Source organism: Triturus cristatus, chromosome 4_1 (genome assembly GCF_964204655.1).
Source record: "Triturus cristatus chromosome 4_1, aTriCri1.1, whole genome shotgun sequence".
Taxonomy (NCBI): Eukaryota; Metazoa; Chordata; class Amphibia; order Caudata; family Salamandridae; genus Triturus; species Triturus cristatus.
The window spans coordinates 566,898,274-566,911,168 of NC_140585.1; the positions used below are offsets into that span (position 1 = coordinate 566,898,274).

General features: G+C 44.6%; 1 protein-coding gene across 8 annotated transcripts in view; it reads right to left on the reverse strand.

Moving 5' to 3' along the window:
• CACNA2D1 (calcium voltage-gated channel auxiliary subunit alpha2delta 1) overlaps window positions 1–12,895 on the reverse strand; it is a 1,735,709-nt gene that overhangs the window by 56,071 nt on the left and 1,666,743 nt on the right. For all 8 annotated transcript variants that reach the window (XM_085652892.1, XM_085652894.1, XM_085652893.1 and 5 more), the window contains one exon: window positions 6,229–6,341. In XM_085652892.1, coding sequence (XP_085509018.1) covers window positions 6,229–6,341 — 113 coding nt within the window. The remainder of the gene's footprint in view (window positions 1–6,228; window positions 6,342–12,895) is intronic.

The following is a 12,895-nucleotide window of genomic DNA, read 5'->3' on the forward strand; positions in this document are numbered from 1 at the left end:
CGGAAGCGCAGCGGACGGGCGCAGCGGGCGCGCCGTTTGCGCGCCGAAGGCGCGCCTAAGGCAAGCCCATCTGCGCCCGTCCGCGACCGGATCGCTTCCAGCGCCAGCCGTGCTGCCTGTGTCCATTCACACAATCAAAGGATTGTCTGGTCCAGTGCGGAGCTACGGTCACTGAACGCTGCCACTCCCTGTCAGTCGCCTGAGCTCAATCTGACGACTCAGGATCTCCCGCCCCACTGCCCACGCTGACAAAAGTCTCTTGGCATTGTCTCTCCCCAAGTAGTATCACCTCTCAAAAAAGCAAGTAAACCATCTCGCAACACCTCCTCTACCCAACTTAGGATCGGTCTACTGAACTGCAGATTCCTTCCCAAGCATGCTGATGATTTATGCTTACTAATAGCGGACTCTAATTGGGATGCCTTGTGCCTTACGGAGACATGGCTCAATAAGGACAACATGGCATCCATTTCGCTAGCAATCCCGCCAGGCTTTAAACTGAGCTTCTCTAATAGAAAGGAAGGCCGAAGAGGTGGTGGAGTGGCTTTCATCTACAACGAGAAATACACATTGTTGTCCTCCACTCCTACTACATTCCCAGGCACAGAGGGGTTACACTTTTGCCTCCAAACAACCCCCCAACTGTCTCTTACAGGCCTAATTATCTACAGACCCCCGGACTGCCCGGCATCATCTTTGAGTGAGCTTATGGACTTTATAGTCCTAAACTCTCTAGCCCACCCGCATTATATCGTAGCCGGTGATTTTAATCTTCACGCCGACAATCTTGATTGTCCACAGGCTACTCACCTCATCTCAACCCTGCAATCGGCCAATCTAACTCAAGCTATTGCAGGCCCCACGCATCGGGCGGGGCATATGCTGGACCTTTTCTTTTCCAACATATCGAACACAAAAGCTAATTCTTCGATACCACTGCTCTGGACGGATCACTACTTAATCACTATGTCCATCTCAATCTCCTCCCAGTCTCAGATCACAGGGAAACGCTCCTATGTGCGGAGAAAATGGGATAATTTAACAGCGGACACTCTATGCCCGGCACTTCGAGCAAACCCCCTACCCCTTACCTCGGATGTAAACTCCGATGCTGCATCACTGAACTCGTGGATTGGCAATGTAGTGGACTCTATCGCTCCGGCCAGAATCGCTACGTCGCGCAGAGAATCTCCCTCTGCTCCGTGGTTCTCCCCTGAGCAGATGGCCGAAAAAAGTAAATGCAAAAAGCTGGAGCGCCTTTGGCGAGCAAATTATTGCGAATCAGCCAAAACCAGCTATAAAAAAGCCCTCCATGCCTTACATTTATCCATAAAAAAAGCCAAAAAAAATCTTCTTTGCGACCTCCATCCAGCAGGCGGAACAATCAAGTAAAGAAGTTTTTAAGATTGTTAAATCTTTCTTCAAGCCCAGAGCCATCGAGACGGATATTATCCCATCCACAAGACTCTGTGAAACCATCTCAGATTTCTTTGACACCAAAATATTAAAAGTGTACGATACTTTTACGAACCCCGAGCCGACATCTATGGATGAGCTGGGAGTTTCTGAGCCACCCGCTTCCTCCTTAAATCAATTTCAGCCCATCACCCTCTCTGAGGCATTGAAAGAAATACAAAAATGCAAATCTGGGGCACCTGATGATCCATGCCCACCTAAACTGTGGAAATTAATGTCTGACGCAATCGCAGTTCCCCTCTTACACATATGGAACACGTCCATTACAAAAGGCATGTTCCCGGATTGCTGGAAACAGGCCACTCTTCTCCCGCTGAAAAAAAAATCCCAAGGCGCGCTGGATGATCTGAGCAATCTCCGACCCATCTCCCATTTAGCAGCCCCTGGCAAAATGCTCGAAAAACTGATCCAACTGCAGCTTAACAGCTTTATTGAAGAAAGCGGTGCCCTACATGAAACTCAGTCCGGCTTTAGGGCCGGCTTTAGCACCGAGACGGCCCTCATTGAGGTTGCCGAGTCAATCAGGTGGTCCTTAGATTCAGGGGCATCAGCTATGCTGGTGCTCCTGGATCTATCCGCTGCTTTTGATACGGTAGATCATAGCAGACTGCTGATTCGACTTAAGGACATCGGCCTTGGAGACATAGCTCTTAACTGGCTACACTCCTACCTCACAGATCGGTCCCAGAAAGTGGCTCTGGGCCCCTTCTCTTCTGAACCTAAAGGCCTCTGGTGTGGTGTCCCACAGGGGTCGGCACTCAGCCCTCTGCTGTTCAATGTCTATCTGGCCCCGCTTTTCACCTTGATTGCTAAATGGGGGGTCAAGGCAATATCATATGCGGATGACACTCAATTGGTCTTCCCCTATACAGACACGTCAGAGGCAGCTTTTAGTAAAATCAGGGGCTGTCTTCGAGACGTGGCCAAATGGATGAACACTAATAAACTCAAAATGAATGCGAGCAAAACAGAGGTGTTATTCTTTGGAAATCTCAAACACCCCCCTCCGGACTTGTGGTGGCCAACGGAAATGGGCCCTGCCCCATCTCCCGGAACCCATGCAAAAAATCTAGGAGTAAGATGGGATGAGAATTTGTCCTTCTTGCCGCATATACAACAGCTTACCGCTGGCTGCCTGCACAAACTCAGAAATTTGCGAAAATTTCTGCCCCTGCTACCAGTCGAGTGTCGAAAAACGGTTGTTCACGCAACAATCACATCTCGACTCGACTATTCTAATGGCCTCTTTCTTGGTCTGCCCAAATATGCGGTGCAACGCTTACAGATCGTGCAGAATGCGGCTGCGAGATTGACAAAACGTGTCCCTTTCTGGCAGCATATCTCTCCGCATCTGCACGAGCTGCACTGGTTGCCAGTGGCAAGCAGAATTAAGTTCAAGGTGCTTACCTTGGCTTTCAGAGCACTAAAAGGCACGTGTCCCAACTATCTAAAACTTCGACTTCCCCGTTACCACCATAAACGAGAGCTGCGCTCAAACTCCTTGCTCAAGCTAACTTCTCCGCGTGTGAGGAAAGCTAGACTTGGAGGTAGGTCCTCCTCTGCCGGCACGGCTAAACTATGGAATATCTTGCCCCCTGCCATCCAATCTGCCACTACACAGAAGCTAGCTTTAGGAAGCTCCTAAAAACTTGGCTCTTTATGCAATAATCTTGATCTTCCCCCTGACTACTCGCTCTTGGCTGTAGGACTCGCTAGCGCCGGGACACCTCACCTGAGGTAGCTGTTCGCGCTCTACAAGCATCTGTATTATTATTATTATTACATGAGTCAGGGGAAAAAGCTAAAGCTGCCTCTAGGCCAGACAGGATTTAAAACTATTTTTAATGATTCAGAATGACTAATTGCAATAGTAAAATAGGATTATGTCAATGAGACTTGCCATTCTGGCAACTTATGTCACTGTATAACAGCTGTTACAAAAGCCATATTCCTCCCTTACTGCTGTTCATGGCAACAGATACGTGTTCAACACTGGTTCTAACTCTCTAGCCCTTTTTTTTATTTGAATGTTAACTCTCATTCAGGTCCTCTTTTCTTTCGTTATCTACTATAACAAAGGACTTCATCATGCAGGTAATCTGTTTGCTATTCCCTCAGCTGTTTCAGTCACAACTTCTTTTGCGCATTTCGATTTATTTCGATTTTTCACGAATTTGGGGTGCTTTTGTGCTTTACAGCTTCCTTGTACTTTCTTTTTTCAGCTTTTTGTTAAACTTTTTTTTGTTTCTTATTTATTATCTTTGTACATGCTCAAAGACAAGCATTTCTTATCCTGAAACTATGGTTGCAACCATTTTCCAGGAAGAGTTGCTGCAAGATTTGCAACTGGCACACAACCCATTCGCCTCTTGTAGTCCAGGCTGTTGCGGATCCAGTTAAGCAACAGGGGAAAGGAATGCTCTATTCATAACTCCAAACTATTGTACTCCACTGTTCAAGATTTAAATAAGTAGTTTTCTTTTAAGACATATATGGCAATGCCTCTCCCCTTATTCATGTGGGTGAAGTGCAAAGTACCTTCAACATCAATAGGTACATATCTCTTTATAATACTAGCCATTTTGTACACCCTGTATAAAAAACTGTCTGAAATGTCTTTATAATAGGTGGCATGTGACGCATCCAGCCATCTATTATAAAGAAGTACTAAAGCCGCCAATTGTAATAACTTATTACAATTGAATTCTGACGTTACAATGCCTGTTGTCAGAGATAGCAGCAGAGACAATTATTTGAGCACAATTAAAGCAGCTGATTAAAGAACAAAAATGAAACATGGCTTTTCTTTCTTCTGCTCTGTTTTTCTAACTGTACAGTGACAAGCAAAAAATAGATATCTATGGCAACATGTTTCTTTTTTGCACTCCTTAGGTAATTATAAAATAATTAGAATCTTTGTGCAAGTTTCTACCCATACTGAGTCACCGAGCCTTTTAAAAAAAAAAAAATACTTGTATTAAACCAATTCTCACATCTTTTTGCAACAAATACCTAACTGCTAGTTCATGTGTTTAATTTTGCACTTTAGATTCTCTTTTCATTCTTCATACTGTCTCTTTCATATGAAAGAACTACAGACCAAGGATTAAAGTGGTGTGTGGGAAAGGTGGTGGTTTGATCATGTATTATAAGGAACAAAGTACCCCTTGCAGTGCATAATAAGGCTATTGCAAGTCACCTTGGCGTTCCTTAACCTTATATATGAATTCAGGCTTTGGCCTAGTTCCTGTACATAGTTATGTAATTCCTCTGTGATTTGCAATATCCTTATAACATATGTCGGGCTACATCATCCTATTTAGGAGTGCAACTCATGGGACTGAATGCATTACATTAGAGGAGCATGCACAGATGTAGGTACTGCATCTGTGAATCCAGAACCTGTGGTCATTGTCTGGTCTTAACCCATGTCCTACTTTTGAATTTGATTCTGCCTACTCAGAAACCACATATTTCAGTGAATCCAACACTATGGGCCACATGTCCCAAAAAATGATTGCCAAATGTGGTGGCAAATTGAGCTCTGACTTTTTGTGATCACTCTTTAATTTTGTTGTGTAATCTCTGTGCTCATAGGACACATCACAAAATGTACATTCAAAAGGGGTCACAGAATGACCTGCCTAATTAATATTAATTAGGCAGAAACCCTGTGATTGGATACATACATAGGGCCTGATGCACAAAGGGCCTCCACACTCATAGCGGAAGCCCCACAGTACTGGAGGAGTCTCTGTTCTCGGGGCAAAATCTCTGCAATGGGAATTCTCATTCCGACGATTCTGCCCCGAGTTCAGAAACCCCTGCGACTGCGGGGCCCTGCCCCGTGAGCGGAGGCCGTTTGTGAATCCGGCGCATAGTAAATGGCCTGCAAGGAAAAGCAGATTACCATCCCCGTATTTGCATTCCCAAATGGAAAACATTTTATTTTAAGTGCCAGAGATCCTTAAAGCTCCCAATGTTGTTTCTTAACGAAAGGTTTTCCTTTTCGGAAAACCCTTGCACTAGTAGGCATTGGTCCTCTAAACAATAGTCTAGTCTTACCTGAGGCTGCTGACAAAAATCACTAAAGTGAAGATACACCTCTCTGTGAATCAACTACCGCCTTCTTTGAGGTGTCAATAACTGCTTAATGGCCTGTGTCCTCAATTGTGGTTGAAAACATCTCATGCATACAATTATGACTTCCAGTTACGATGCGACACTTCTTTCACGACTCCTCCAAATTGCAATTTGCAATGGACCGCAAAAAACATTTTGTGAGTCGGCAAGGCTTTTCTGACTCACAAACTGTGCTTTTTACATATCACCAATCCCTTTTGTGGTCGGATGCCCTGTGAGTTCACTAATTGCAGATTTTGTGACTGCAAAAGGACTTTGCACCTTTGCCTCCAAAGCGGCCAAGGAACAGCCCCCCCCCTTCTGTTCTCACACTGAGACAAACTGTGGATTCAATACAACATCAGTGGTCCCCTTTAAAGAAAACCATAAAGGAAGATATGGTGTCAGCGTGTCTCCCGTGTGCTTCATTAGCAACAACATCCATTTAAAGTTGTAAATATACTGACATGGTTATACAGTTATCATTACGATCAAAATCAGACATCATCCGGGCCCCGTTTATCTTGTCTCATTCATTTAGCAGTCATTATTACATAAACAGGTGCATGCTATGTCTGTTTATTTAACTGAGATATACAGGAGGGTAATGGCTCTCAATTTGAAGGATACAAGGTTGCTCTGCTTGAATAAGGACTCCTGTGTCGCACGTGAGGCAAGTCATTTTGCTCTCAGCAATTACAAATACAAGGTTCATGTTCAACAGCTTTTCAGCGTAATAAATTCTGGAAAATAAGTAAACAGATAATATGCAAGCAGCAAGATCACAGCCTGGTAGCAACAGCATGGGTACATTTCAGTTCCTAAATGTCATTGTAGAATGTGGTTCAAAATTAGCGTAACATATAGTAAAAACTCATGAAACTTCCTCGAAGAATACATTGATGCAGGCGCTCTCAATAATTATTAAACTGTTAAACCAAATTGCACTCTACGTTTTTCATTGACAGTTTTTACAATACATCAAGGAGCAATATCCATATGTAGCTTAATATCTAGTTATGCAAGTAATTAGGTTTATAGCAAAGTTACCTAGGTGATAACCACATGAACAATATTGAAAAAGAACAATTTGGCGAGTCCTGCGCACTTCGGAGGGGGCCTATACCATGTAACTGTGTATGTTAAATTCCGCACATCAAAGCTAATTTAGAAATCAAATTTAAAAAAAATGGCAAATATACACAATTCTTTATTAAGAAATAGAAATAGCAGATTATACCGTATTAAAAAGTATTGTACGAACAGTTAGAATCAGTCTCTGACATCGGTTGCTGGGGAGGCGCAAGATCACAGAGTCGTGGGGTGTGAGGCTTTAGTTTGTGTCACCCCTACCAATCTGCTCAGTGCATTTGTTGCTGAATCTCTCTCAATCATGCACTCTTCCAATGTGGAGGGGTTAGTTGTTAGTAAAGACTGTAAGTCTTATAAAGACTAATGCAGTCACGTAATCGGCTAGAGTGTGCCAGTTTGTGCCAGCCTGGTGCAGAGCAGGATGTTATAATTTGGTTTTGACAAGAATCCTTAGGGTAGCCTTTGGGCAGTGTAGCAATAAAATGAACAAAAGAACCATAGGATTAGGTGTAAGTGGTTGGATAATAAAGGTATTTCACTCTGAGAAGTAGTAACTAATTAACTGCCAAATCATAAGCACACTGTCTCACAGTTTTAAAAACTTCTCCAAATTCCCTGACATAGTGAAAGAGAAGAAATGTTACTTCCAAAACATTGACATATATATGCAGCGGCGTATTTATTTTGATTGTAACATTTAGATGATGTCAAAGTCAACTCAATGAGCGATGAAGTGTGGCCGTGGAGGTAAATGGTTGCTCTTTCAAAGATCTCCATTGACTGGTGCTTGTGGAAAGATCACCGTTGTCATGATTGGGTTGGACGAAACCATGTGAGAGGAGAAGCGAGCTTGTTAGGCCCTGAAATATGACATTGGATGCCTGTGAATATGAACTGATACACCCGCCTAACCTTTTCCACAAAGGACATTCACCACTTAAGCTTGAAGCAAGACTATGACACTTGGTATGAACCGAGGTCTGCTGTCCAGGGTACAAAACCAATGAAGATGCTACTGCCCATGGAGGTGGAAGATGGAAGATGGTGGCTCTGAAATGAGGCTTTTATACACACTGGGGCAGAGTATTCTGACATACTGGATGAAGTGTGCATTCTGTCCACCGAAGCATGTGGGGATGCAGTGGCTGAGTTTGAGCATTGACGAGCAATGACCTGGATTGTACCAGAGCTGGGACTCCATCCTCCTTCCTAGACCTGCATTGTGTTGCCTGCCTGCCTGGACAGCCTCTCACGAAGTAGCCAGCAGAACCCAAAAGTGGTTGTGAAGTCCACTTGGGATGCTTTCGTCTGTCTTCAACTACCCCATAATTGCTGGGTCTACTGGCTTGACTTTGATGAGTCCATCCAGGGCAACTTTCTTCTTATCTATTTAAGCACTGTAGGATATAAAGAGTTGGAGCTCCCCTATATGCTTTAAATACATATTGATGAGATGTTAGGGATTTCTCAGGGTGCATCACCTGGGCCGAAAATATCACGAGGTTGGTAATTCAGCTGAACCATCATTACTGGTACTTGCACTATCCAAGTTGGGAGCATGGACATTGCCTTTTAAATGCACTGATGACATCTTTGAAAGGTAGAAGCTGTGGCTACACTGCAGCCTAACAGAAATGTTATCACTGACTCTCTCCCTACCCTCTACTAATAAAATGCCAGAGTTTATATTTAAATCAACAGTGAAGCAAGCAATTCTTAGTGGTCAAGTCCACAATGGGCAGTATGAACACAAAATCTCAGAACTGTCAACCAAACTTAAATCATTGTGAAGTGACCATGCCTCATTCCATAAATGAATGGAGAACCACAGCAAAGTAGTTTTCAGATGTGGAAGTCAGACTATAATTCTTGACTTGACTGGGGACAAAGGTTGTAGTATCTTAGCACTAAAATCAAAGATTTGGAGGATAATATTTCTTTGGGGTACTAGACAAAGTGGAGAAGGGTGACAGGTTGGATTCTTAGCAACCTCAATTCGAGACTGTTAAATGTCCACTTCTGAGAATTATATGGTATTCCCTCAGGTTTTGTTTGTTGCCTCGCTGCTTTTCAGCTATCATGGACTGTGATGTGATTTATAAACAGTAGGGACATAGGTGCTCCGAACTTGAAAACCCAGAGATCGGTGTATTTGGAAAAACCAAGGTACATTGCCTCCTTACTCCACGTCTGCTTTTTCTTTACACTGATGTCACATTAGGAACCCGAATATTTCTCTGTTAGAAATGGGGGTCTATAGTTGGTAGATGTTTTTGTGCTCCCAGCAACAGGAACGACCTCCAGAGGCACATAAGTGTAATAGGCACCTCCTGGCATGTCAGAATTCCCACCAGTAGACTTCAAGGAAGCTGGTGGTGAAGAATATGTGCCCCTGAGACTTCAGAACAGGAGGCAAGCACACACAAGTAGCCCTTCGAGTTTCTTCACAAGCAGGTTCACAGCAAAATTCCAGTATTTGCCCTTTGGCAAAAGCAGCAACTTCAGGCCAACCTAGCACAGCAACACACAGCAAAGGGGCAGTACTCCACCTCACAGCTCTTCAGCTCTTCACCTTGACAGAGGTTCCTAATGATTTCAGAAGCGATCTAAAGTTCTGGGGTTTTAGCTCTAATATTTATACCCAATTTTCTCTTTGTAGTCTTTGTTGAAAGAGTTTCTGAGCTCAGTAAAAACCAGTTCTGTCCTCCCTGGTCCAGGTTCACTACAGGTGGTGGAGACAGCATTGTAGGAAGCAGACACAGCCTATTTAAATGCAGGTGAAAGCTCCTCCCACAACTCTGAATGCAGAAAGGTCTATTCAGCCTGGCTATGAGTCACCCAGAAAAGGTAGGGCACACCTCAACCCCCCTTCGTCACTGTCTAAAGTGTACGCTCATTCCCAGCCCCTGTCACTCCAAAACCAGACAGTGAATACACAAACAGGCAACGGCACACAGGAAGGTTAAACAAGAAAATGCCCACTTTCTAAAAATTGCATTTTTAAACACACAATTTCAAAAACACCTTTACTAAAAGATGTTATTAAAATCTGAGTTCAGAGAGATTAAACTCCAAATCTCTAGCTGTTCCCAATTGAAAGTTACACATGTAAAATGTTACCGGTGTAGCTCCAATGATAGCCTATGGGACAGCCAGCCATTCAACAGTGGAAAACGAAATACACAGTATTTCACTATCTGGACATGTAAAACACACCACCACATGTCCCACTTTTCACATACACTGCACCCTGCACATGGGGCTACCTTGGGCCTACCCGAGGGATGCCTTACATGTAGGAAAAGGGAAGGTTAGGGCCTGGCAAGTGGGTGCACTTGCCAGGTCGACATGGCAGTTTAAAACTGCGCATGCAGGCACTGCAGTGACAGGTTTGAGACTCGTTTACGGGGCTGATCATGTGGTTGGCACAACCAGTGCTGCAAGCCCAGTAGTAGCATTTGATTTATATGCCCTGACACACTCAGTGCATTTTACTAAAAACTTACCAGTGTATCAAATATTGAAATGATATGGGTGAATAAGGGAAATTAGGCCCACAAAGACATTCTGAACAAAATATTTACAGTTCCAATAGTCAGCAGTGCTACAAGAGTGGGATGTCAACCCTCATCACCAAATAAGCGACACAAAACAAATACTCTGCGCACATGCAATATTTAAGTCCAAACAGAAAGGTACTCCAGTAGTCTTCCAATTCTATCAGAATCTTCTCTTTATTTGAAAATTATACACCATCGTCGCACCAGCAGACCTGTTGGAAGAGCATTCTCTGGTTACTCACAGTTGTGCAGCGGCACGATTGCTGGCCGACCTACCCTCACTCCACTATGCTGCTCCAAGTCATGTATATACATTTAAAGAGATGGTATACAGTATAGACATATTCGGTTAATGTACTGAGGTCAAAGGAGAGACCAGACCAAGACAAGGATGACAGTGTCATTTTTACAGTCCCCTGATAGAGGGAAAGTTAATGTGTGCCAGCTGCAAGAGGAAACATGAGTCTCTGGAACTGATGTTAAAATGTAAATCTAGGGCCCACCGCCCTAACTACATGTGTAAAACAGGATGGTGGGAGACGTGAGGTGGGCCCTTCTCATGAGATCCATACCGGAAACCAGGGGTGGGCGCTGTGATTAGGTGAAGTATTGTCTGCTTAATGCGCTCTAGGGGATACCCTCATTCAGACCATGTTTATCATAGGAGAGGCGACAGATCCAATATTGTTCTACCATGAACAGGGCTTCTTTACTCTTCTGGGGATGTGCCTCACTAATGGTCCAACTGTGGCTGTCTGGAGTATGGCCCTTTTGGTCAAAATGTGCGCACAGCTCAGTGTTGAGCTCGTGGCAGCAGAAGTTACTTCGGTGCTTCATGATGCGTGTTTTGACCATCCTGGTTGTCATACCTATGTAACATAGGTTGCATGGGCATGTTAGTGTGTATATACAGTTACTTGTGTTGCAGTTGGTATGCTTTTTTTGTACTGATTTGAATGTTTCAGAAAGTTGGATCTCTTTTGTAGTCTCTGTGAGGGCACAAACGGTACAGGACCAGCATGGAAAGTGACCCATCACGGGCGGGAGCCCCCACAGGGATCAATGCTCACAAAGGGCATTGTGTGGTGGTCTGTACAAGTATGTCCTTCAATTCCTAGTGCGTTTAAACAAAAAACGTAGTGAGGGTAGTGTCAGTTCACTGGTTTGCAGAATTCCCCAGTGTTTCTTTATAATCTTACGGATTCGGTTAGAGTCAGGTGTGTAAGTGGTGACACGCATCAGAGTGTCAGTAGTTTGCCTTTGATTTTTTCTAATAGTGCCTCTCTGTTATTGTTTCGGGCTCATTTCTTTGCTAGTTTGATACTGTGTACAGGGTAGTCCCTTAGTGTCAGATTATGTGCCAATTGATCAGCCTTGGTATTGTAATGCGGTACAGTGCTGCAGTTTCGGTGTAACCGCAGGAACTGTCCGAATGGGAGATTATCTCTTTTGTACCCACCCACAACCGGTTGCAGCCTACACGAAGGACGGGCGTGCGCTGTGCGGTAGTGTAGGAGAGTGGCATCGACTGCATAGTTGCCCCCAACGTTTTGCTGATGTTTTGACTGTTTTATGATTCTAGCCAGGCTGTGGCCCTGCTATCCAGGACCCCAGCCTATCTGCTTCTTCTCTAAACTGATGTGAGTACCCTAGGTACAACACAATTGGATACTGAGGATACCCTGTCAGCCCTTGTAGATGGTACCCTAGGTACCCAGGTCATGGGTCCCTCAGAGGCCTACCAGGGCTGCAGCACTTATTGCCACCCTGGGACAGCCATACCAAATGACACCACCAGACCACTACTGTAGTCTGGGTAAGGTGGTGCTTGCACCCCCTTACAGGGATACAGGTACCCTGTATCCCACCTATGTACAACACATGTATTCTCATTGGTCACCCCTCAAGCAGGTCCTACAAGGCAGGGTGCTGAGATATGTGTGAGGGGGGACACCTACCTGAGTAGGGCCCCTCTGCAACCCTCGTAAAAACCATTGCTGGGTTGTTTGTAGTGTAGCCATACCATATACACTTAACCGCATTATAAGTATATCGTGATAACTTGAGAATAGCTACACAGAACCATATTGTGTTTGGTGTCAAACATGTAGGAATCATACCCCCAGTCCAGCCATGGGTATGAGGGCATGATTCCCCCCTGCTAGAGGGGCGATATGGGAAAAGCGGCAGAATTTAGACACCAATTTAAAAGTGCACACGTATCACAAAATGGATGCTACTCGCCACCCACACGACTCTGGCTGCCTGTTGCTGGGCAAAACCCCAGCCTCGGCAACAGATGAGGGAAAGGAGGAAGAGAGTGACCCTCTCCCAGACCTGCTCTCTCACAACTCTGACGATGTGTCAGTTGATGGAGTAGCCTTGGCAGGCAGCCTCACTGACCAGCAGCAAGCAGACTGTAGACAAGTTCTTCAGTCTTACAGACATATGTTTTCTCTGACTCCAAGTCAGACCCCCTGGTGCACTCATGAAGTGGACACTGGGGACAGTCTGCCTGTCAAGAATAAAATCTACAGGCAACCTGACCATGTCAGGGACTGCATAAGGACAGAAGTCCAAAAGATGTTGGAATTAGGAGTGATTGAGCCCTCAGAGAGCCCTTGGGCTAGCCCAGTAGTCCTTGT